General features: G+C 33.3%; 5 protein-coding genes and 1 long non-coding RNA gene across 7 annotated transcripts; 5 read left to right on the top strand and 1 right to left on the bottom strand.

Annotated features, from left to right (window-relative positions):
* The first annotated feature begins 454 nt into the window (after positions 1 to 454).
* Positions 455 to 1,808, top strand: LOC149653906 (kelch repeat and BTB domain-containing protein 2-like). Its single transcript, XM_089846667.1, has one exon. The coding sequence runs from the start codon at positions 689 to 691 to the stop codon at positions 1,646 to 1,648; it is 960 nt and encodes a 319-aa protein (XP_089702793.1). The 5' UTR covers positions 455 to 688; the 3' UTR covers positions 1,649 to 1,808.
* Positions 1,809 to 3,679: 1,871 nt separating this feature from the next.
* LOC149653905 (uncharacterized) lies at positions 3,680 to 5,251 on the top strand. The gene is made up of 3 exons (XM_089846875.1): positions 3,680 to 3,936; positions 4,460 to 4,528; positions 4,760 to 5,251. The coding sequence occupies exons 1-3, from the start codon at positions 3,906 to 3,908 to the stop codon at positions 4,912 to 4,914; spliced, it is 255 nt and encodes an 84-aa protein (XP_089703001.1). The 5' UTR covers positions 3,680 to 3,905; the 3' UTR covers positions 4,915 to 5,251.
* A 303-nt stretch (positions 5,252 to 5,554) lies between these two features.
* Positions 5,555 to 6,085, top strand: LOC149653904 (uncharacterized). The gene is made up of 2 exons (XR_016370810.1): positions 5,555 to 5,727; positions 5,799 to 6,085. It is a non-coding gene; the product is annotated as an uncharacterized LOC149653904 (long non-coding RNA).
* On the bottom strand, positions 5,944 to 6,678 carry SmF (small ribonucleoprotein particle protein SmF). The gene is made up of 3 exons (XM_089846874.1): positions 6,520 to 6,678; positions 6,285 to 6,410; positions 5,944 to 6,224 (listed from the first exon to the last, which is right to left on the bottom strand). The coding sequence occupies exons 1-3, from the start codon at positions 6,523 to 6,525 to the stop codon at positions 6,093 to 6,095; spliced, it is 264 nt and encodes an 87-aa protein (XP_089703000.1). The 5' UTR covers positions 6,526 to 6,678; the 3' UTR covers positions 5,944 to 6,092.
* A 229-nt stretch (positions 6,679 to 6,907) lies between these two features.
* On the top strand, positions 6,908 to 17,874 carry l(2)k05819 (transmembrane protein 94-like protein l(2)k05819). Its single transcript, XM_089846872.1, has 24 exons — positions 6,908 to 7,344; positions 7,480 to 7,628; positions 7,691 to 7,845; positions 7,905 to 8,110; positions 8,187 to 8,377; positions 8,433 to 8,913; positions 10,211 to 10,372; positions 10,436 to 10,643; positions 10,732 to 10,853; positions 10,933 to 11,054; positions 11,121 to 11,214; positions 11,424 to 11,532; positions 11,637 to 11,928; positions 12,873 to 13,110; positions 13,218 to 13,505; positions 13,903 to 14,051; positions 14,121 to 14,235; positions 14,497 to 14,846; positions 15,531 to 15,990; positions 16,087 to 16,313; positions 16,369 to 16,478; positions 16,547 to 16,640; positions 16,886 to 17,053; positions 17,134 to 17,874. The coding sequence occupies exons 1-24, from the start codon at positions 7,231 to 7,233 to the stop codon at positions 17,204 to 17,206; spliced, it is 4,677 nt and encodes a 1,558-aa protein (XP_089702998.1). The 5' UTR covers positions 6,908 to 7,230; the 3' UTR covers positions 17,207 to 17,874.
* Positions 17,875 to 18,321: 447 nt separating this feature from the next.
* LOC149653901 (ectonucleoside triphosphate diphosphohydrolase 3-like) lies at positions 18,322 to 21,790 on the top strand. Of its 2 annotated transcripts, XM_089846862.1 has the most exons (10): positions 18,322 to 18,442; positions 18,505 to 18,631; positions 18,697 to 18,814; positions 18,891 to 19,032; positions 19,124 to 19,496; positions 19,571 to 19,714; positions 20,369 to 20,524; positions 20,629 to 20,736; positions 21,221 to 21,376; positions 21,443 to 21,790. In XM_089846862.1, the coding sequence occupies exons 2-10, from the start codon at positions 18,524 to 18,526 to the stop codon at positions 21,650 to 21,652; spliced, it is 1,515 nt and encodes a 504-aa protein (XP_089702988.1). In that variant the 5' UTR covers positions 18,322 to 18,442; positions 18,505 to 18,523; the 3' UTR covers positions 21,653 to 21,790. The 2 variants fall into 2 exon arrangements, with proteins under 2 accessions (XP_089702988.1, XP_089702989.1); XM_089846863.1 differs by having other exon boundaries at positions 18,391 to 18,631.
* The last annotated feature ends 249 nt before the right edge of the window (positions 21,791 to 22,039 follow it).

Genomic DNA, 22,039 nt, shown 5'->3' with positions numbered 1-22,039 from the left:
GGTAGTATCTCCAAGCTTGGTACCTTCTATACAGTCATAGTTTTCAGACTATACCATACTATATCATATCATTTACACAAGGAGACCTGGCTTTTGACTCCTCGTGTAAATGGTATGAATCCATCTAGTCTGAAAACAATGTACATCTGATACTTATTCTCGTGTTAAATTATAGCATTTATAGGCAAAATATTTCATATATCTATGGCTGCGAGAGAAAGAGCGCGCTTTAGTTCTGATTCAGTGCCAAAGAGTAGTTTTGGGCCTGTGTAGGTTACTGCTCCTTGGGACCAGTTTATAAATTGCAAGGGGAACATGTCCAAGGACCAGTTTATTATTTTGGGCACCAGGGAGGGGTTCCAACCCCGAAATGACTTGTTTTTTAAAAAGAGTATTCTTATTTTACAGACTAGTGTTGACGTCATTCTAATGTCTATGGTTGACGCTTCAAAAAAATGGCTTTCCGGTTTGCCCAATTTTCCCCGCTAGGTGCCGTTTCGATATTTCCCCCCTTCTGCCACCCTTGGTTTCTCTTGCTTAGTTTCTATTAGACAAAATTCCAGACTAGAAAGGAAATTTTTTTTTTAAAGTCAGAGTTTAAAGTCGCAAAGTCGTTATCTTTCTCGTGGTATTAACGTAGGCATATCTTTCTCGTGGTTTAAGTTGAAACATTAGTTATAATTAAGACATGGATAATAATTCAGCTTCCGAAAAAGTAAACCTTCTTCGGTTAAAGAGAAAAACTTGCCAGTTGATGCAACGCGAAAAAGATTACGATGCACGTTTGAAGCTTGGATTTGTGTGCCTTGATAGCCAAAACAAATCAGTATGTCGAATTTGGGAGATTACGCCTGACTGGAGAGAGCTTTCGATAATCGGTAAGGATGTAAGCGATGATAAGAGAAAATACGTCAAATCATTCTGCAATGTTGATATTTACATCAACAAATGGCGAAAAGTTTGTTCGTATCAAACTAAGCTCGGAGGACCCACCAATAGTCAATTCACATTCGAAAACTTTTGCTGCTGGAGTGATATTGTCTTAACCCATAGTCCAGTTTTATCAGTCTTGATAGAAATAACGGTGGGCATCGAGGACGACATGATTGATGGCATAGTTCCCCTTGAACTTGATAACTTCATGAACAGTACTTTTCTAAGCGACTGCGTCATCAAAACGGAACAGAAAGAGTTTCCCTGCCACAAAGTTTTGCTGGCAGCCAAATCCGTGTATTTTAAAAGGATGTTCTCAAGCGAAATGAAGGAAGCCAACGAAAATGAAATTGACTGGACGACAGTGTTCGACGCGGACACTGTCTACGATTTACTATACTTCATCTACACCGGAAAAATTCCTCGAAATATAGACAACACTTGCCAAACATTGGTACACGCCGCCGATCGATGTTACATGGGAGATCTACTAGAGCTATGCGGTGACCGACTGCAAAAACTGATCAACCGGGAAAACGCCGTAGAAATTCTGCTAATTGCAAAAAAAAACGGAATGGATAAACTTATCGAAGCCGCCGTTAAATTCATCGCTAATCATCAAGATGACATCTTCGAGACAACTGCTTGGAATGAGGCTAACTTGGAACAAACACGTGATATGTTTAGTGCTGCAATGGATGTATTGCGCGATTAATGCCATAATTAAGAGGCGCCCGGAAAAATACCGTTTTTTGTATCATTGGTATATATTTCTAATTCTTGTACTTAGTTAAAACATTAAACAAAACTTATTTTCTTGTTCAAATTTGTGTATCACCAAAGCACGTCTAATGAACATTTCCCTGTAGAGTATTCTAATAATTACTCGCAAAATGTCATAGGACATTTTCAACTCAAAAACGCCCCAAGAACATCCCCTTTGGACTTATCAGACATTATTTTTTATAAAAATAGCCTACGAACTGCTTAGGGCCTATTCCATATTAAACCCGTTAATTTTTTTTTAAGAACAAAGTATTTGTTCTTAAGGGTGTTATAGATAATTAGCAAATCCAATCAAAGGTGTTCAAGCTCGGACAAAATACCAAAGTAATAAATTATAGTTGCCTTACTGTCGTCTGCTATGACATTAGGAATTTTCCACATAAAACTTTTGGCGGGAAAGAGAAAAGCCGCCCAAGTCTATAACTTTTCATCGAGACGTTTGGCGCGTGAGTCCTGGAAATGGCGGGAAGAAGGCAGTTGGGGGGGGGGGCGGAGACTTCCTTTATTGGCCCGATAGGTAGTTAGGAAGAAAAGGGGTGATGACCCACCCACCCCCAACACCATCCCAAAGATGGAAAAGGCGGGAAAGCGAGCCAGGGCGAGCTATATTTCTTAATGGCGTAATAACGTTGTAAGCCCCAGTTTAAGGCCCAGGGCAGTTATTTCCCCCAACTACTCCGCTCCGCTGTTAGGGGTGGAAGAGGGGGGGGGCTCGCGCGGGAATGGGGGGGGGGCACGCGCCCCTGCCAATAAAGTAAGAACGAATTGCTTTGTATTAGGCCTAACTATCTTTTACGGCCTCAAGCAATTTCTACAAATTCTAGTTCTCTACCCTTCCTTTGACAATCTCGTGGAATTTTCTAGTCTCAAGGAGTGGTACTGTACCAGCACGCTGATTTTTAAGAAATGCCCCTGATAAATTCCTAGTTTTAATTAAAGTTTATTTCCTTTTTAAATTAATATTATTTTTCAAGCAGAGTTGAAAAGGCCCGTCATTTTGTTTCTAAAATTGAAAATAAAGCCGAAATTCGAGTTCGACACCCTAAAAAACCCACTTTTTCGCAACGTTTTGGTTTAAAAATGACCAGTAAATTAAATATAATTTTAAAAAATGTTTAACTAATTAATCTATAATGGGACATTTTGGGAACCTTTCAGGTGTAAATACATCAATCCCAAGCACAGGGGGAGAGAAAGAGGGGGGGTGTTAGATGGGGAAGCCCAGTGTTTGTCATTTAGAAGCCCCATTTCAATTAGGAACCCCAATTTCGGATCCCAGATAAAAAAGGAATTCTCACGTCAATGTTGTTGCTATAGGGAACCAATAGAGAGGTTGGCTAAGCCTAAAAAAAAGGTATACTACATTATTCCTAGGGGTCCAGGGGGGGTCTACAGGGGTATCTTCATTAAGATCCAATAGGGAGCTTCAATTCCCCCCCCCCCCGCTTCTATAATTAATTACATCAAGTTGAATAGAAGAAGGAAAGGGAGGTCAAGATTTCCCAAACAAATCAATTCAAGCGCACGTGCTATAGTATAGAAGAAAAAAGCGCGCGCAAATTGTGTGTGTTCCCGCCTTTTTTCTCGTGAATCTCGTGCGCGTGCATTTGTCTCGCGCCACAAAAAAAAATAGTTTTATTATCTAAGCCTAATTTTCAAATACTAAGGAAACTTAAGCCTAATTTTTCAAATAATAAGGAAACTTAAGCCTAATTTTTGAAATAATAAGCAAACTTAAGCCTAATTTTCAAATAATAAGCAAACTTAAGCCTAATTTTTCAAATAATAAGCAAACTTAAGCCTAATTTTCAAATAATGAGCAAACTTAAGCCTAATTACTTAAACCTAACTTAACACACGATGGGGGGGGGGATGTTAGGTTGTCATTATATCCCCCTTTATTTTGTGGGCCCCATTCCATTTTCCATCTAAGATTATTGTGGAATTACGAAGTTGTTTATCAAAAAAACTCGGAAATATCCGTTGAACTTTCTTTCGCAATAATTATATCTCAGTTGCCGTGGCAATTATCAGCAAATTCTTCCCCGTGATAAGGATAGAGGTGCTCCACTACCTGACGCCGACTGACTCGTTAAGACAAAACTTCCCTTAACGTTTTCCCCAAATTATACTTAACTAAACTAATTAATATTTCGACAAAATTAATTCGAAATATTGGAATAAAGATGGCTTACTTTTCACAAACTCTTCTAGCCGGTAAGATATTCAAATTTTAATTTATATTCACGAGTGTATTGCAGTTATTTAGTACGTCTTATCAAGGTGTGGTTACTTGGTTCGTAATGGTTGATTGGCAATAGTTATTAGTCATGTTTCACTAAGCCTTTGTCTTTCTTCATTAAACGTAGCATTTCTTATATTAAACTGGATTTTTCATACGTGATTCTAGTTCATTATAAGGTTGAAAGTGTATAGTTATTTTCCCTGATCCATAAACATTCCCTGGTTTCTAAAATTCCTTTCCCAGGTTACATAACTACAATTATTTCCCACGCTCCAGGGGTCAAATTGACCAATTTGGGAACCCAGGGCTAATACAAAATAGAAGCCATAATTAGGCCTATATCTTGACCCCTTCAGTCATCGCCTACTGATTCCCAAACTTTCCCAGACCAATTAAACACCTTTCCCAAGCATTGTCACTCTTTCCCTAAAGACATCCCTAATTAAAACCCAAATGAATCTGAATAATAATGGTGTAAACGTTATACTATTTCAGCGTTGTTTCTGGTGTGCAAAGTCAATGGGCAATTCGATTTTGGTTCACATTCGAGCGGGGAGAGATCAGGTACAAATTTATTTACATGCCAAAATATCTAATTTGTAAAATTTACATGCCAAAATATTTAATTTGTAAAATTATACATGCCAAAATATTTAATTTGTAAAATTAACATGCCAAAATATCTAATTTGTAAAATTATATATGCCAAAATATCTAATTTGTAAAATTATACATGCCAAAATATCTAATTTGTAAAATTATGCATGCCAAAATTAACGTTGCCTACGTTTCTAGGTGAATTGAGTACAGCAGCGGTGGCTGGGGTGACAGTTGCGGTGCTAGCCGGAGTCGGGGCCTTGTGTGTCACAATGTTCTTCTGTTATTACGTTTACACCAAGCAAAAAAGAGCCATGGATGCTTCGCACCAGATTCCAGTCCGAAAATATTAGCGGGTTTTCTAACCCTTGGTTACCTTCTTTGTATATTTCACATTCCCTTTATTTTTTATATTTTTATCCTCAACGAATGTTCCCAAAACTTTACGCGAATAAAGATGGGTTCCTAAACTACTAATTTTAACCATAATTAGACTTCGCGATGTTAAAATTAATTAATTAATCGTAATTAAACGAGAGGCTCAACTGACTCAGCCTCCAAAGCCCTCCAGTTCGCGGCGCTTTTTTACCGTTATTACAAAAATTTCAAACTACGATTTAAGGCGGGAAAACCATCAAATTTGCAAAATCATGTAAAATGAATTAATAAAAATTGAAACTAATGTGTAATTTACAATTAATATAATTATTACGGTGTTAAAATAGGCTTATCTGCCAAATTTCAGCTTATTTTAATCGTTAATTAATCCGAAAATAGAGAAATAATGAACTTTTTTCAGCATTTGGTCTTAGCGAACTTGTTTGATTCTTAGTTAACTTATTGGAAATATTTATCTTGAAAAATACGTATTTAAATTAAGCAGTTTATAAAATAATTTATTATATAATCAAATTAATTGAAATTAAGCAAAATTTGAACCTAACTTAAAATTAATAGATGTCAGTAAATACGTGTAATGGCAAAAGCAAGTGATCAGTTTTGATCACTGCCGCTCTTAGTTCAAGGGTCATTTCTCTAAGCCTTGTACACGTGTTTTATTTACCGTTGTTCTTCAAATCGATATAATTATTAAATTAATTACTTATTTAAGTTGGAAACACTATGTTGGCGGGAATCAAGGACCTGTATCAAGACCCAATCAAATGGTATAAACAATTTGAAACCATCTTACATCTAAAATTTCACAATAACATGATTATAATGTGACTAATTTCAGGCAAATCATCAAGAGTTGGTCTGCCTTTGCTTTTGGGGTTTACTTAGCCAGACAAATCGCGGAAATTGACCTATCATCACCTCCCGCAGTCATGTAAATCCATTTCCAGGATTCCTACCAGCATCAACATTAGTCAAAATGAACATTTATTTGAAATGTGTTAACTTTATTTCACATTTTGCTTTTTGCCAACAGAACACAATGATAAAATGAAGTGATTTATTTGAAATTATGTTTTTATGAATTAAAATCTGTACATTTATGGAATAAATGGAAATTTAGTGGCAGTTTCTTTTAATCCTTCATTTCTCCATCTTCCTCCTCTTCCTCAACACCACGAACATACAAAATGTTGTTACAACGGATGACCATTTCACCCAGATTACCAGTGCAGTTGTTATCAATGTACTCCTCAGTATTGGCCAACTTTAATTAAAAATTTTAGTTAGGTTTAATGATTAGAGATTGATTAATAATTGTTTTTACTTGAAGGTTCATATAACCATCAACAGAAACTAGGTATCCTTTGTATTCCATTCCCCATTTTAGCTTTACAATTACGGGTTTTCCGGTTAAACTGTTCAGGAATGGTTTGGGATTTAATGGTAGAGTCTAAAATGATAATTAAAATTAATTATTAATATTAAGCCTTGGTCGTAGTACTTTTTAGGAAGGGTTTAAATTAGGTTTCACGGTTAAACTCATTAAATAAAATACATACCGACATATTTTAGAACTTAATTAAACTGATTTCTAGTACAAAAATTAAATACAAATAGTATTTAAGGCGGAATAAATAAATTTTTTAATGTTGATCTTTCGATGAGAAGGCGGCAATGTGTGAACACAAAGGAACAAACCAATAGCAGAAGACTTACGAATCTTGCGCTTGTGGCGCCATCACGGTGCAACCAAGGGAACTAAAAGAAAAGACGGGAAATTTGACTGATCTCAAGAATACATTTTATATATACATTTCTTATATAGGATTCGAGATGGCGACACCATCGCGTGATAAAATTGGTAGCTGTCCGTCCGTCCCAATGTTTTTAAAAGTGTCCCAATAGACTTTAATGCAATGGCCACTCTAGTGGTAATTTTCTCAACTCTGGGAATAAAAAATGGAGTGAATTGAACTGATTTAAAAATTTCCTGTTCGTCCGCTACTCCGCTTACTACTTTTCCCGGTAAATTTTCAAACCCAGTAATTTTACTTAAATTTAATAAAATTTTGCTAAATTAAAGTTTAAATTAAGTCGTCTGTGTCTAAATAATTAGATTGGTACTGTAGAAATAAATTATTTTTAACATTCCGAGATATATTTATTGAAAAAGTATTAAGCCTTGGTCAATCTATTGAATTGAATGGAAGAATTAATTTTGCGCAAATTCTCGTAATTAGAATTAACCTTAATTAATTCAGCGTCTAATTATGGAAGAAGAGGATCCCGAGTCCTCAAAAATGCGCTTAGGTCTAACGTCGAATGATGCTCTGAGAGTTTTATCTCGCAGCATTCGAAAAGAACTGGAAAAAACCAAAACAAATGTGAGTCAACGGAGATTTTGCCGATTATCTTTATGTTTTCCCAACTTTTTCGCGAATTACTGTAATAGAAGGGGATTATAATTATCGGTTAGTTTGACTATTTAATTAATAACAATTATTTAATTAATAACGAAGCTGGAAACGGCTGAAAGTATCTGGGAATGGATCAAAGACGGGTTCCTTCATTCAAGTCCACTTTCAACTTTTTCTTGGACAAGCGCTTTCTTAGTGATGGCCGAAGTTATAGTGTTCGTTGTTTGTTTTACGAAAGATTGTACCGAAAGGTGAATTGGTACGTTGGAAATCTTGTGTGTTCAACCCAAAGGTGGTGGTGCTTTCTTTACAGGGCTTTTTCACTGGCAAGATCAAATTATCTTCCGTTGGAAGGATTCATTCTTTTAGTGATTTTATTCGTTAATGTTTATCTGGTTGGATGGGACGCGGTTCAAAGACAACGGGAGATGTGGTTTAGAGCCGAGCATATCCTGAGGATCATAGATGGTCAGAAAATTAATTAAAATTAATAAAAAAGATTAATTAAATTAATCTATTTTAAAAAGAATGTTTAATGAATGACGTAAACAAAAATTGGAAACCAGAATGTTACCCTCATTTATTCATGCCCCAATCACCCTGCATATCTTTGCAATGGACATACAGAGATGGAAATCTAGTCAACCTCCCTTTACACCTATTAGTTGAAGGTGATATCATCACCATGCGTCCTGGACACGCTGCCCCTGGAAAATGCCAATCCTTGGATTTGGTACACAATTAAAAACCCTAATTAAATTAAATTAATTTCATATTAATTAACAAAAGTTATTATGGGTTTTCTCAAGGAGAAAACAATGACTTTAGAAGCGGGGGATTTTTTTGTGCCACCAGCTTCCGAGACTGAAAGCAAATTAAACAATGCCGCGACCAGTGGTGGTGGGTCAACCAATTTCCAACAAAATCATTTGAAATTTCGTAAACCATTGTCAGTTGCCAATTTCGTCATGATGGAGACACCCTACTTGGCTGCTCTAAAGTATAACCCGATTAAAACATGTTGCAAACACTTTAACAATTCCATTCCCGTTCAGATTATGCCTTAAAAAGAGTCTGGATCGACCTACGACCTTATTCAATCGCGAACGTCATACCATCATCTCTTGTTACCTGCAAAAAATCGCCCTACCCTTGGTCCTCCTTTTCTCTTTATCCATTGAGGGTTTACACGTGACCTACGTCTCCCCCCAGCATTGCCATTGGGCGGAATCCTTAGTCCTACGTCCTGCTTTGACCCTCTTGCCATTATTGCCACTGGCGTTACCCACCTGCTGGTTCTTGCTCAACATCACGGGGGTGGCCTATCTTTTGGCCATGATGGACGTCTATTCCAGGGCAAAGTTGAAGAAACCCCTGGAATCTTACACCGAAGTGGATGAGGATTCAGCTCCGCCTCCACCAAGGTGTGTTGTCCGATGGAGACACTTGAGGAGAGTCTTGAGTCAACTGCTTTTTAGTCAAGGAGGACATCTTTGGAGGTCTTCTAATCTTCTTCAAGTTTTGGGAAGCGTTACTGTAAGTATTGTCCATCCGCCTTGGTTTTTTCAAAGGGGTGGTCATCTTAAGTAAGAGGGTTACTTTAAAAGTAGATTAGGTGTTTTAAGTTTTTAATAAATAGGCGGGGTCAAAGAAATAGGCCAAAATGAAGAGTGGAAAGTGGGAGAGTTTAAAAATAGGCCAAAATTAGGGGTGCAAAGTCGGAGAGTTTAAAAATAGGCCAAAATTAGGGGTGCATAGTCGGAGAGTTTAAAAATAGGCCAAAATTAGGAGTGCAAAGTCAAAATAGGCCAAAAATAGGAGTGAAAAGTCGGAGAGTTTAAAAATAGGCCAAAAATAGGAGTACAAAGTCGGGGAGTTTAAAAATAGGCCAAAATTAGGAGTACAAAGTCGGGGAGTTTAAAAATAGGCCAAAATTAGGAGTACAAAGTCGGGGAGTTTAAAAATAGGCCAAAATTAGGAGTGACGAGTCGGAGAGTTTAAAAATAGGCCAAAATTAGGAGTGGCGAGTAGGGGAGTTTAAAAATAGGCCAAAATGAAGAGTGGCGAGTAGGGGAGTTTAAAAATAGGCCAAAATGAAGAGTGGCGAGTAGGGGAGTTTAAAAATAGGCCAAATTGAAGAGTGGCGAGTCGGGAAATTTAAAAATAGGCCAAATTGAAGAGTGGCGAGTCGGGAAATTTAAAAATAGGCCAAATTGAAGAGTGGCGAGTCGGGAAATTTAAAAATAGGCCAAATTGAAGAGTGGCGAGTCGGGAAATTTAAAAATAGGCCAAATTGAAGAGTGGCGAGTCGGGAAATTTAAAAATAGGCCAAATTGAAGAGTGGCGAGTCGGGAAATTTAAAAATAGGCCAAATTGAAGAGTGGCGAGTCGGGAAATTTAAAAATAGGCCAAATTGAAGAGTGGCGAGTCGGGAAATTTAAAAATAGGCCAAATTGAAGAGTGGCGAGTCGGGAAATTTAAAAATAGGCCAAATTGAAGAGTGGCGAGTCGGATAATTTAAAAATAGGCCAAAATGAGTAGTGGCGAGTCGGGAAATTTAAAAATAGGCCAAATTGAAGAGTGGCGAGTCGGGAAATTTAAAAATAGGCCAAATTGAAGAGTGGCGAGTCGGGAAATTTAAAAATAGGCCAAATTGAAGAGTGGCGAGTCGGAAAATTTAAAAATAGGCCAAAATGAGTAGTAGTGAGTCGGAAAATTTAAAAATAGGCCAAAATGAGTAGTGGCGAGTCGGGAAATTTAAAAATAGGCCAAAATGAAGAGTGGCGAGTCGGGGAGTTTAATAATACATGATATTTTTTATGGGGGGGGGCAGACTTTCTGTTGCATAGACAAGAAGGGAATTCTTTCATGGCCAAATCCTTTTCCCGAGAAAGTTTTCTTTCTACGTTCTTCGAGTAATCAGGAACAAGATAATCTAAGCAATATCAGGAATCAAGCGTCAAATTCAAACATTCATCATTACAACCAACATGAAGTAAAAATAATATTTATTTAATCAACAACTTCAATTTCAGTGGTTTAATGATTGTTAATTCAGGGACTAGAGCATCACCGTCACAGTCATTTACATCACAGTCACGGGGGAATTGCGGGAGAAGCCGTGTCCTTGGATGACAACGCCTATTTTTCTACTCCATCTCTTTTAAACGGATATCAGAAGGATTCCGACGGACATTTGTGCGTCTCCCAAACTGAGAATTTGGATGCCATGAGACGCAGAAAAACAAGTGGAATCAGAGACCCTAGTAATAATTTTTATTATTAACTTATTAAGTTATTCTTTTCAGCCATGAATTAATGATTAATTAATCACCTAATTAATTTTAATTTAAGTTTACGCGCAATCTGGAAATCGCGCTGAAGTTTTAGACTTGACAAGAAACGTCTCCGATGATTTTGCTGTGGAATTTGACGATCCCAAATGGAAGAAGCATTTAAATAGTTTGAAACCATTGGTAAGGTTTAATTTTAATTAAGAGTTATAGTTAATTAGTTAGTTAATTTATTGTTAATTAATCGGTTTTTAATTGGCAGGGTTTGAGTATTCTTGTTAATACTTGTAATCCAGCGGCTCAAGAATATTACTCTAAATTTTGTGATCATATAACTTGTGAATCATTAAGCAATGATGCCGCTGTTCCTGTTGTCAATAAAAGGTGAATTAATATTTAATTTAATGTTAATTAATATTTAATTTAATGTTAATTGATATTTAATTTCAGGTGTTTATGCGAATTAGCGAGACAAATTGGTTTCACTGATAGTGCCATTGAATCTTATCAACTTCAAGAACTTTTAGCTGTTTTTAGACACGTTGTAAGTTAATTAAATTATAATTAGTTTAATTTAATTTCAGTTAATTTTAATTAATTTAAACCCCAAATGTTCCGTCTGCTTAAAATTTCAAACAAATTCCAAGCCAAATTAATTTTTTTAATAAATTAAATTTCCAAAAGAAATAATAATTAATTAATTACGGACTTAATTATAATTAAAATTAATTAATTCTTATTAATTAATCTTAGCAACCGGATGTAGTTCGTAAAGGAAGATTGGCCAAATCATTAAATTTATCGCGATTAAAGATGCCATTTCCGTACATGTCTTGTGCTGTCATTAAAGACCCTCATACTGGTAATTAATTAAATCATTTAAACTTAATTGTTTAATTATTATTACTAAAAATAATTAATTAATTAAGCATCCATTATAACTACTACTTCTTTTGGCTCTCTTAGGAAGTCACCAGTTATTTTCTCAGGGAACTGGTGATTTGTTAATTGACACTTGTTCCGATTTTTGGAATGGCAAAGGACTGTCGACTCTCTCCGAGTCTGACAGGAAAAGGATTCTAGATTTTTATCACCGGTCCAGTTTGACCGCTTATTGCATGGCTTTTTCTTACGCCCCATTGCCCCGACCGCCCAAGCCCAGTCTAGCTGATAAGTACTTGGAGTTGCCGCCCGATTCTAGTCATACCTTGAGACACAGACTCATAAGTGAATCTTCCGGAGGAGCCTCACCTTCCAGGTAATATTTTATTTTGCTTTTTAAAGTTGTTTCCCCACAAAGTTTTAATTTGTATTTGACTTAAGTTTAAATTAATTTCCATGAAATTTCAATTAATTTTATGCTTAAGTCCTTTTAATTAATTTTATGCTTAAGTCCTTTTAATTAATTTTATGCTTAAGTCCTTTTAATTAATTTTAGGCTTAAGTTTTAATCAATTTTAGGCTTAAGTTTTAATTAATTTTAGGCTTAAGTTTTAATTAATTTTAGGCTTAAGTTTTAATTAATTTTAGGCTTAAGTTTTAATTAATTTTAGGCTTAAGTTTTAATTAATTTTAAGCTTAAGTTTTAATTAGTTTTAGGCTTAAGTTTTAATTAATTTTAGGCTTAAGTTTTAATTAATTTTAAGCTTAAGTTTTAATTAGTTTTAGGCTTAAGTTTTAATTAATTTTAGGCTTAAGTTTTAATTAATTTTAGGCTTAAGTTTTAATTAATTTTAGGCTTAAGTTTTAATTAATTTTAGGCTTAAGTTTTAATTAATTTTGGGCTTAAGTTTTAATTAATTTTGGGCTTAAGTTTTAATTAATTTTGGGCTTAAGTTTTAATTAATTTTAAGCTTAAGTTTTAATTAGTTTTGGGCTTAAGTTTTAATTAATTTTGGGCTTAAGTTTTAATTAATTTTGGGCTTAAGTTTTAATTAATTTTGGGCTTAAGTTTTAATTAATTTTAGGCTTAAGTTTTAATTAATTTTAGGCTTAAGTTTTAATTAATTTTAGGCTTAAGTTTTAATTAATTTTAGGCTTAAGTTTTAATTAATTTTAGGCTTAAGTTTTCATTAATTTTGGGCTTAAGTTTTCATTAATTTTGGGCTTAAGTTTTCATTAATTTTAGGCTTAAGCTTTTGTCATCAAGTTTTACGTTAGTTTCAAACAATTTCAAACAATTTCAAACAATTTCAAAAACAGGGGCAGATGTTTTGCACCTGATGACAATTTTCCCAATGAGTTATTCACTGGTGAATTGATGAAACCGTATTTGAGCACCGATTCGTTGATGTATTTGAAAGAATCAAATGAAAAAGAGCATCAAGGTGAAGGTGAAACTCCGGAAGTTTCAATTTTATCGGACAAGTTGAGAGAGGAGTCCTTCCTCGATGTTTTAAGTCATCAGATCTTCATCGGGATGGTCACCATGCAATATCAGGTAACCAAATCGGATAGAGCTCGAATTCAGCTTGGAAATGAGACCGAGTTGGTCAAAATTGGACCGTAATTAAAAAAGTTACGCGCGTTTTTCAAAAATGTTCCTAGGCGTGTCCGGACATAGTTCAACTTATTGAACTCTTGGACAAATCGTGCGTTCGTTTTGTTCATTTTTCCAAAGAGAATGAACTTCGCAGTCGCGTTTTCAGTGAGAAAATGGGTCTGGAAAGTGGCTGGAATTGTCACATATCTCTATTGAGTCAAAGGAGTCGCTCCGAAAGCGGAGGCTCCAATCAACAACCAAATACTTCTTGGACGGAAGTCCAAGAATCTGATTTCAATCATTTTCAAATGACCTCGTCCGATCTCCAAATTGGGGATTTAAAATTGAACAAGGTAACGTATGAATTAATTTAAACTACATTAAATGATTAGGCTTAATTAGTTAATTAAATTTCAATCCTTAATAAACTATAAACACCAAGGCTTAACAAATAGGCGTTATTAGGCTTATCTAGCCTAGGTAGTGTTTGAAATTGTTTTCTAGTTAGACTTGGTCTTTAATTATCGTATGAATTAATTTAAAGTAGATTAAATGATTAGACTTAATTAGTTAATTAAAATTGAAAGCCTTAATAAACTATAAACACCAAGGCTTAACAAATAGGCGTTATTAGGCTTAGCTAGGTAGTGTTTGAAATTGTTTTCTAGTTAGACTTGGTCATTAATTATCGTATGAATTAAATTAAAGTAGATTTTAAGTTTAATTTGTCGCGTAATTTTGATTAATTAGCTGCCAGTTCGTTGCGTGAGTGCTCCGAGTCTGGTTAATTTGGAAACATACACCGTTAGATTTGAAGATGAAGTCAGCCTATATTCCAGTCACCCTTCAGAGTGTGATATGACCATCGCTGCCGATCAACCTTATTCCATTTACTTTAGGTAATTAATTTTATAATAATTAATATTTAATATTTAATATTCATAATAATCCTTTAATTTTATTTAAAGGGATGGAGGAGACAATAATTATTTTCCTCCCGATATGGGGAGTGAACTTCAACCTTTGAACTCGAATGGCGGGGGCGATATTTTAGAACAGCCTTTTGCCAGAAATATACGAGAAGTGAGTTAAGCCTTTGTTAAAATTAACCTTTAAGCCTTTGCCAAAATTAATCTTTAAGCCTTTGCTAAAATTCACCTTTAAGCCTTTGCTAAAATTAACCTTTAAGCCTTTGCTAAAATTAACCTTTAAGCCTTTGCTAAAATTAACCTTTAAGCCTTTGCCAAAATTCACCTTTAAGCCTTTGCTAGAATTAACCTTTAAGCCTTTGCTAAAATCTATAAATATTAATGAATGTCTTGATTTAATTTTGGTTTAATTTAGGACTCAAATAACGCTAGGGTTAATGGTTCCAGACGTTATTCTTCGACCCGTTTAAGAGGGAGTACTTTATCCCAATCCCCTAGTCACGTGACTGAGAGCACTGACCAGTCGGTTCCCGTGACCTTTGACATGTCAAATCGGGCTAAATTACCCAAAGGAATTGAGAATATTCGACCCCATCTGGACCACGTTGATAATGTCCCCCTTTTAGTCTCCCTTTTCACTGATTGCACGCCCGAAGCCACGAGGGAGATGATTCAAATCATGCAAGATTATGGGGAAGTTGTGGCTTGTGTTGGAAGTAGCGCTAATGTTCATAATATACCCATTTTTCTACAAGCAGATGTCAGGTTAGTAACAATTTTGAATTTTATTCGCGTTTTGCGCTTTAATTAACGTAAATTTAAATTAATTTTATTGTTAATTATTATTTGGAAAGACCTTCGCGTCACGTGTTGCCCAAATTTTAAATATCCCGCGGTTTTTTAGTGTTAGTTTTCAGGGGTCATTCATAGATGTCGCTAGTTGCTAAGGATTTTCCCGCGCTTTTTTTAACTACGTTTTCGGGTGTGTTATTTAAAATTAATTAACTTGAATTAAACCATGGAGGGGTGGATATAAGTATCTAACAAGCCCTTTTACTTAACTTAAACCACTAAAGGAACATAAATAAGACACTTCAAGGGTCCTAAAGCCCAATTGGTATACCTGGTGTTAGGCTTAACAACCCGCGCACGTTTTCGGGTGTGTTATTTAAAATTAATTAATTTTAATTAAACCATGGGGGGGGACATAAGTATTTAACAGGCCATTTTACTTAACTTAAACCACTAAAGGAACATAAATAAGACACTTCAAGGGTCCTTAAAGCCCAATTGGTATACCTGGTTTTAGGCTTAACATCCCGCGCACTGTTTCGATTGTGTTAACTGATTTAACTTGATTTTAACCCTTGTATAACCATAATTAAGCCTTGTTAAGGGTCCAATTCGGTATAATTAGATATAGGCTAAACATACGCGATCATTTGGCAGCATAGGGATGGAACCCTTATTCCCTCAACTTTGTCGGGATCAACCGATCTTTTCTTCGGACCCTCGTTCGACCAAACGGGAGTTCCGAACCCCGAATGGTTCTTTAAGATCATCTAGAAAGGATTGCGGCTCCGAATGTCTTCTATCCGATCAAGTATCGGAAATGAGTCCCACCGAATTGAGTCGCCATCTTAACTTGTTGCCCTGTTGCAACGGAATCCACCGAGACGATCCCATTTCCTTGTATCATCTGGTGATAGAAGCCAGACATATCGCCAGTGGAATGCAGAATTCCTTGCAGTTTATGCTATGTTGCTGTTTGAGTTTAACTTTGTTGCAAATTCTGGCAACTTTGTTCTTCTTGCCGGCACCTTTGGCTCCATCTCATTCCATTTGGCTCGTTTGCTTTCAAATACCCATCTTATCGTTGTCCTTGGTTGGAAATCCTTGCGATCCTCAGGTATTCTAAGCCTTTGTCTTTGAACAAAGGAGACGATTTTCGGCGTCCATCTTGGTGGTGTTTTTAAGGCAGATACCCTTCTTTTTGTCCAATCAGGGAGCCACAATGGCAACTGGAAAGAACATCAAAGAGAATATTGTTTCGAAACAAACGTTTTTCTTCTTTCTGGGCTGCTTTTTTATTAAATTTTGTCCCTCGGTCATTGTTACTTGCATTTGTTTCGGGGTAACAGTGGCTTATTACTGTAATGTACAAATTTTCTATGGAACTCAAATGGTTCGTGGTTTGGGCAGCGCCACTTGTTGGATATTTTCCCCGCCCGAGTAAGTAATTAGGTAATAAGGTAATTAAGTCCGTAATTAAAACCGTTATTTGTAGAACCAATATAACGGAATCAGCAAAGAATAGCATTAAAGAAGACTTGGTTTTTGCAAGTAGCATAACCATCAGTCAAAACCTCGTTGCATTTTTGATTTTATTTTATTTTGGTAAATTTTAATGATTAATTAATTCTTTAACTAACTTAATTCGTAATTTTTTAATGTTTAATCTGTAGTAATTATTTCGGTTGGTTTTGTGCAAAGAATGCACCTTCTATGGCATAGAAATCCATTTCAGAATCGGTATTGGGCTGTTGCTTGCATTTTTGTGTAAGTATAAGGCTTATTTTACTATCTTTACCACCAAAATGGCCGAAATCTCCTTCAACCAAGGCTTAGACGAGTTACTATTAATATTAACCTCAAAATGAGTCAAAATGCCCGTTATGTTCCTTTAACCAAGGCTTAGCTTGTCACCTAATATACCAAAATGGTGCCGCGATCCCGGGATCCCCTTTATTTGACCAAGGCTTAGTTACTTTCGTTTGACCAAGGCCTAACTTTCCATTTGGCAGAATTTTATTTCAGTTAATCTTCAGCGTAATTGACATTACTGCTTACGCTGAAGGGACCAAAGTCTTAACCCTTTTGGAAGTAATTCCTTATTATATTTGGATTGTCGGATTCCTCTGGCCTTTACCCCTCATTATCATCAACGCCCTCGTCAAAAGATACGAGATAAAGTAAGCCTAATTTCATTTTAATAATTATTTTTAATTTGTGAGTAATTAATGCAATATTAAATTAAATATTAATTAATTAGGGTTAATATCAGACAACAAAAAAGGGTTCGTTTGGAATTTGGTACAAAACTGGGCATGAATTCGCCCTTTTAATTTTTATAGTAAATTAAATATTAGTTTAATTACTTAGATAATTATAATTAACAAGAAAGGACCAATTTCAAAAAAGCCCAAAAATTATTTATTAAATTTCTAATATTATGAATTAAATATATATTTAGAATTTTAATAATAATTTTGGCATTTAGTTCAATTAATTTTAGTCTTAGGGTTAATTAATTAATTTAATTAATAATTATAAAATACTACGTAGCAATTTGATAATTAATGTTAAGTCATTTTTTTCGAGTCAGTAGTTTTAGACACTAATTAGTAATTTAGATTAATGTGATTCCTAATTAAAACTGAAATTAATTAATTAATTAATACTCTGGGGGTTTTTAAAAGATTAATCCCCCCCAAAAAAAATGTGGTGTAGGGCCTTAGTATGACGAAACTAAATATACCTCGAATATTATATATTATGTACGAAAAAAAAAACCGGATCGAACTGTGATATTTAATATATTTTAATTCTTTTTTTTGTGACTTTTAAAAAACTACCAAATTATGCGTAAAAAAAAATATAAAACTGACCAGTCAAAATTTTGGGTACAAAATAATGAATTTAATATTTTAATTTCATCATTGCGCTGTTAATATTTTTAAATGTGATAATTAATTTCAATATATGAAATAAATAAATTTAGAATCATGTGCAACATTTTTAAGTGGTATAAATATTTAGTACGAAATTTTGTGTCATTTTTATTTATTTCAATGTTTGTTGAAATATAATTTTTAGGCTTACTATTAATAGGGTTAGGGAAAGGTTAGGGTTAACTATATTTTAGGCTTAACTATGTTTTAGGCTTAATAACTTTAGGCCTAATTTAGGCTTAACACACAGGGACTCTTCCATCATAGCCCACTCGATACGCAAACTGCTATAGAGGCCCGTTCAATCGGCGAAATAGTGCCACTTTTGGATTATTGGCGCGAAATTCGAAAGAACCCAAAAAATATTCATTAGGCCTATATATTATTGGCCATATCCTCTGTCCTATTGATCCAAATGACCTAAAACTTTAATGAGACATGTGTTTTGATGTGTTTTTATACCAAAAAAAGATTCAAGCTTTTAGAGTTTTATTTTAATATATTTTAAACTATCTTCGAATTTCCAGCTGATAACCCCCAAAAAGTGGGAGGTTCAGGGTCACTGGGTTCAGTTAGGTCGTCTGCTAGTATCGATGGGCAGTTGTCAAATAATAAATGTAATCGATTGACGTAAGTTATATAATATTTTAATTAAAAACAATTATAATTAGTTAATTATTAATACTCTAAAGATAAAATACTGTGATAAAAATGGTGAATTATTGCGTGATATTTGCAATAACCCTTGTCATTGGGATATGTGGTTTAATTGCCCCCATTTTGATATTTACTTTAACTGGCAGAGAAATACCTTTTGATGTAAATTTAACAATCGTATTTTAATTATTTAAATATTATAATTAACTTAATTATTATTACTATAGTATGGTCTGGTTGTGGACGCTGGTTCCAGCCATACACAATTTTATTTGTATAAATGGCACGGAGATAAGTACCTTAACACTGGTTCTGTTGAACAAATTGATACTTGCAGGATGAACAGTTAGTTTTCTTTCAATTATTAACATAATTAGCTTAATTTTAATTAAGTTAGCCTTAATTAATAACCCCTTTATAGCCCCCTTATCGAAAATTGACCCTGAAATAGCTGGATCCTCGTTATATCCTTGTTTAACAAATGTAACTACAAAGTTACCGAGTGATAAAAAATTATCAACTCAAATATTTTTGGGGGCAACTGCAGGCTTTAGAATACTCAAGTAAGTCGTCTAATTAGTGTTTAATTAATTAATTTAATTAATAATAAGTAAGTAAATAAATAAATGAGAAATTTAAAAAACCAAAAAACAGTGCAACTGAACCTTATCTCTCGGAAGCCATTTTAATATCAGTTCAATGCGCTCTAAAATCAAGTGGATTATCTTACAAGAAAGCTGAAATTATAAGCGGCTATGAAGAAGGGTTATACGCGTGGATTACCACAAATTTCATAACCAAATCTTTAGAAACTGGGGAAGAAACCAGCGCTGCTTTAGATTTAGGCGGAGCTTCGACTCAAATTGCTTATTCCGTTGAGAATAGCAATTCCACAATGATCAGTACCGGTGATAATGCAACACTAAGCCTAACCCTCTATGGGAAAAAGCATACTGTAAAATCGACAAGTTATTTATGCTATGGGATTTATGAAATGAGAAATAGATATTTGGCTATTTTAGCTGATGTAAGACTTTTGTAATTTTAATTGATGGTGATTAGTTAATTTATAATTAAGCTTTTAATTAATTTATTTTTTAGAATTTGGATCCAACAGAAACACTGGAAGAACCTTGTTCTCCGGAAGGTTATCAATTTAAAGTTGATGCCAAAACATTATTTGGAGAAACTTGCACTAGAAATGATAAATATGATGAGTATCTCTTCAAAAATAGACACGTTAAAGTAATTATAGTTTATTGTTTTTTATTTATTGGGTGTGGGTCAGTTTTTTTTAACATTAAATTAAAAATAGGTCAGATTTAATCAAGATTTTAAATAAAAAATAGGTCAGATTTAATCAAGATTTTAATTTAAAAATAGGTCAGATTTAATCAAGATTTTAAATATAAAATAGGTCAGATTTAATCAAGATTTTAATTTTAAATTAAAAATAGGTCAGATTTAATCAAGATTTTAATTTTAAATTAAAAATAGGTCAGATTTAATCAAGATTTTAAATTAAAAATAGGTCAGATTTAATCAAGATTTTAATTTTAAATTAAAAATAGGTCAGATTTAATCAAGATTTTAATTTTAAATTAAAAATAGGTCAGGTTTAATCAAGATTTTAAATTAAAAATAGGTCAGATTTAATCAAGATTTTAAATTAAAAATAAAAATAGGTCAGATTTAATCAAGATTTTAAATTAAAAATTAGTCAGATTTCATTAAATAGGTCAGTTTTGGCCTTTAAATTAAAAATAGGTCAGTTTTTATAAGAAGTAGATCAGTTTTTAACACTTAAATTACAAATAGGTACATTTTTATTTGAAGTAGATGAAATTTTAAATAACTTTTTTAATTTAATCTACCATAATTATGGCTTAATTTATTGAGGAACCAATTATGTTCACATTCAATGGAACAAGTAACAGCACTCAATGCAATTTCTTGACACAACAACTTTTGGATCCTGTTTTATGTCAAGCTCAGAACTACAGTAATTGTTTCAAGGCACCCACCGATGTCCCAACCACTAATAAACAATTCTACGTAAGAATATTCATAATTAAACTTAAAATTAATTTATTAATTAACCAAAAAGCAATAATTACAAAAATAAATTAGTAAATTTAATTAAATTTTTTTTCCTTCAGGCTTTTTCTACATTTTTCTTTGTTGCCGATTATTTAAATGCGACTAACGTATCTTTGACCGAATTTAGACAATCTAGAGACAACTTTTGTAATAAAAAATGGACTGAAGTAAGATTTGTTTCATTAATTTTTAATTGTATTAATTTTTTCTTAATTTTTAATTGTATTAATTTTTTCTTAATTTTTAATTGTATTAATTTTTTCTTAATTTTTAATTGTATTAATTTTTTCTTAATTTTTAATTGTATTAATTTTTTCTTAATTTTTAATTGTATTAATTTTTTCTTAATTTTTAATTGTATTAATTTTTTCTTAATTTTTAATTCTAATTTTTTCTTAATTTTTAATTCTAATTTTTTCTTAATTTTAAATTCTAATTATTTTTTTAATTTTAAATTCTAATTATTTTTTTAATTTTAAATTCTAATTATTTTTTTAATTTTAAATTCTAATTATTTTTTTAATTTTAAATTCTAATTATTTTTTTAATTTTAAATTCTAATTATTTTTTTAATTTTAAATTCTAATTATTTTTTTAATTTTAAATTCTAATTATTTTTTTAATTTTAAATTCTAATTATTTTTTAATTAGATTGAAGAGATGCAGTACAATTATGAAAATAATAAAGCCGGAGACACAATTTCCAACATAATTTGTTTTGAAGCTCATTACGTGGATTTACTTCTGACAGAAAAAGGCTATGGATTTGATGAAAACACTTGGAAAAATCTAAGATTCGTTAAAGAGGTAAATCGGAAATCCCTTTTAATTTAAAGCTTAATTATAGTTGATTGTGTTTAAATTAAATTGTAGCTTGATGGGGCGGAGGCCGGTTGGTCAATGGGTTACATGATTAACGCCACTAATTGTATATCCCCCGAGAAAGCCACGGATCCGGAAATTAATTTAACCGTAACAATAATTTTGGCTGTTATTTCCGTTTGCATTCTTGGTGTTTCCGCCTTCTTTTTCCGTAAACATCGAATTATGAGATCTTCGAGTCCCGGTTATTTGGAAGTCTAGTAGTTTATTGATTTATTAAAATTAATATCACAATTATTAATTAGGTATAATTAGTCTAATATACTAATTTCTACTATTTGTTCCTCAGTCACAATGTAAAACAAAAAAATTGTAAATAAAGTATAATTTTTATTAGCAGTTTCAGTTTTTCACTCTTAATTAAATTAATTAGGCCTAATTGTCAATTATATATGAATTAGGCTTAACGAAGATGAAATCGAATTTTTGCAGTTACCTGGTTTTTGAAATTTCTCTAACATAGCTTAAATTGTTCTTTAAGTTAATTTCAAAAGGCGGTTTCGATTCAGAAATGCTTAAATTTGATTCGTTTTACCTTTATTAACTTTAACTTAAGTCTAATTGGAAATTAAATTCAAATATTAGGCT

This window comes from Phalangium opilio, unplaced genomic scaffold, assembly GCF_054372755.1.
Source record: "Phalangium opilio isolate 3A_F unplaced genomic scaffold, DU_Popi_V2 ptg000081l_1, whole genome shotgun sequence".
In the NCBI taxonomy this organism is placed as follows: domain Eukaryota; kingdom Metazoa; phylum Arthropoda; class Arachnida; order Opiliones; family Phalangiidae; genus Phalangium; species Phalangium opilio.
The sequence above is the reverse complement of the archived record's forward strand: the minus strand, read 5'-3'. Positions and strand labels throughout refer to the sequence as shown.

Bases quoted from the DNA above. Each gene is read 5' to 3' on its own strand.
- LOC149653906 (XM_089846667.1), top strand. From the start codon at position 689: ATGGATAATAATTCAGCTTCCGAAAAAGTAAACCTTCTTCGGTTAAAG.
- LOC149653905 (XM_089846875.1), top strand. From the start codon at position 3,906: ATGGCTTACTTTTCACAAACTCTTCTAGCCG. The intron at 3,937-4,459 runs GTAAGATATTCA...ATACTATTTCAG, and splicing joins TTCACAAACTCTTCTAGCCG to CGTTGTTTCTGGTGTGCAAA. The intron at 4,529-4,759 runs GTACAAATTTAT...CTACGTTTCTAG, and splicing joins TTCGAGCGGGGAGAGATCAG to GTGAATTGAGTACAGCAGCG.
- SmF (XM_089846874.1), bottom strand. The intron at 6,225-6,284 runs GTAAAAACAATT...TTTTAATTAAAG, and splicing joins ATGGTTATATGAACCTTCAA to TTGGCCAATACTGAGGAGTA.
- LOC149653901 (XM_089846862.1), top strand. From the start codon at position 18,524: ATGGTGAATTATTGCGTGATATTTGCAATAACCCTTGTCATTGGGATA. The intron at 19,715-20,368 runs GTAATTATAGTT...TAATTTATTGAG, and splicing joins TCAAAAATAGACACGTTAAA to GAACCAATTATGTTCACATT. The intron at 20,525-20,628 runs GTAAGAATATTC...TTTTTCCTTCAG, and splicing joins CCACTAATAAACAATTCTAC to GCTTTTTCTACATTTTTCTT.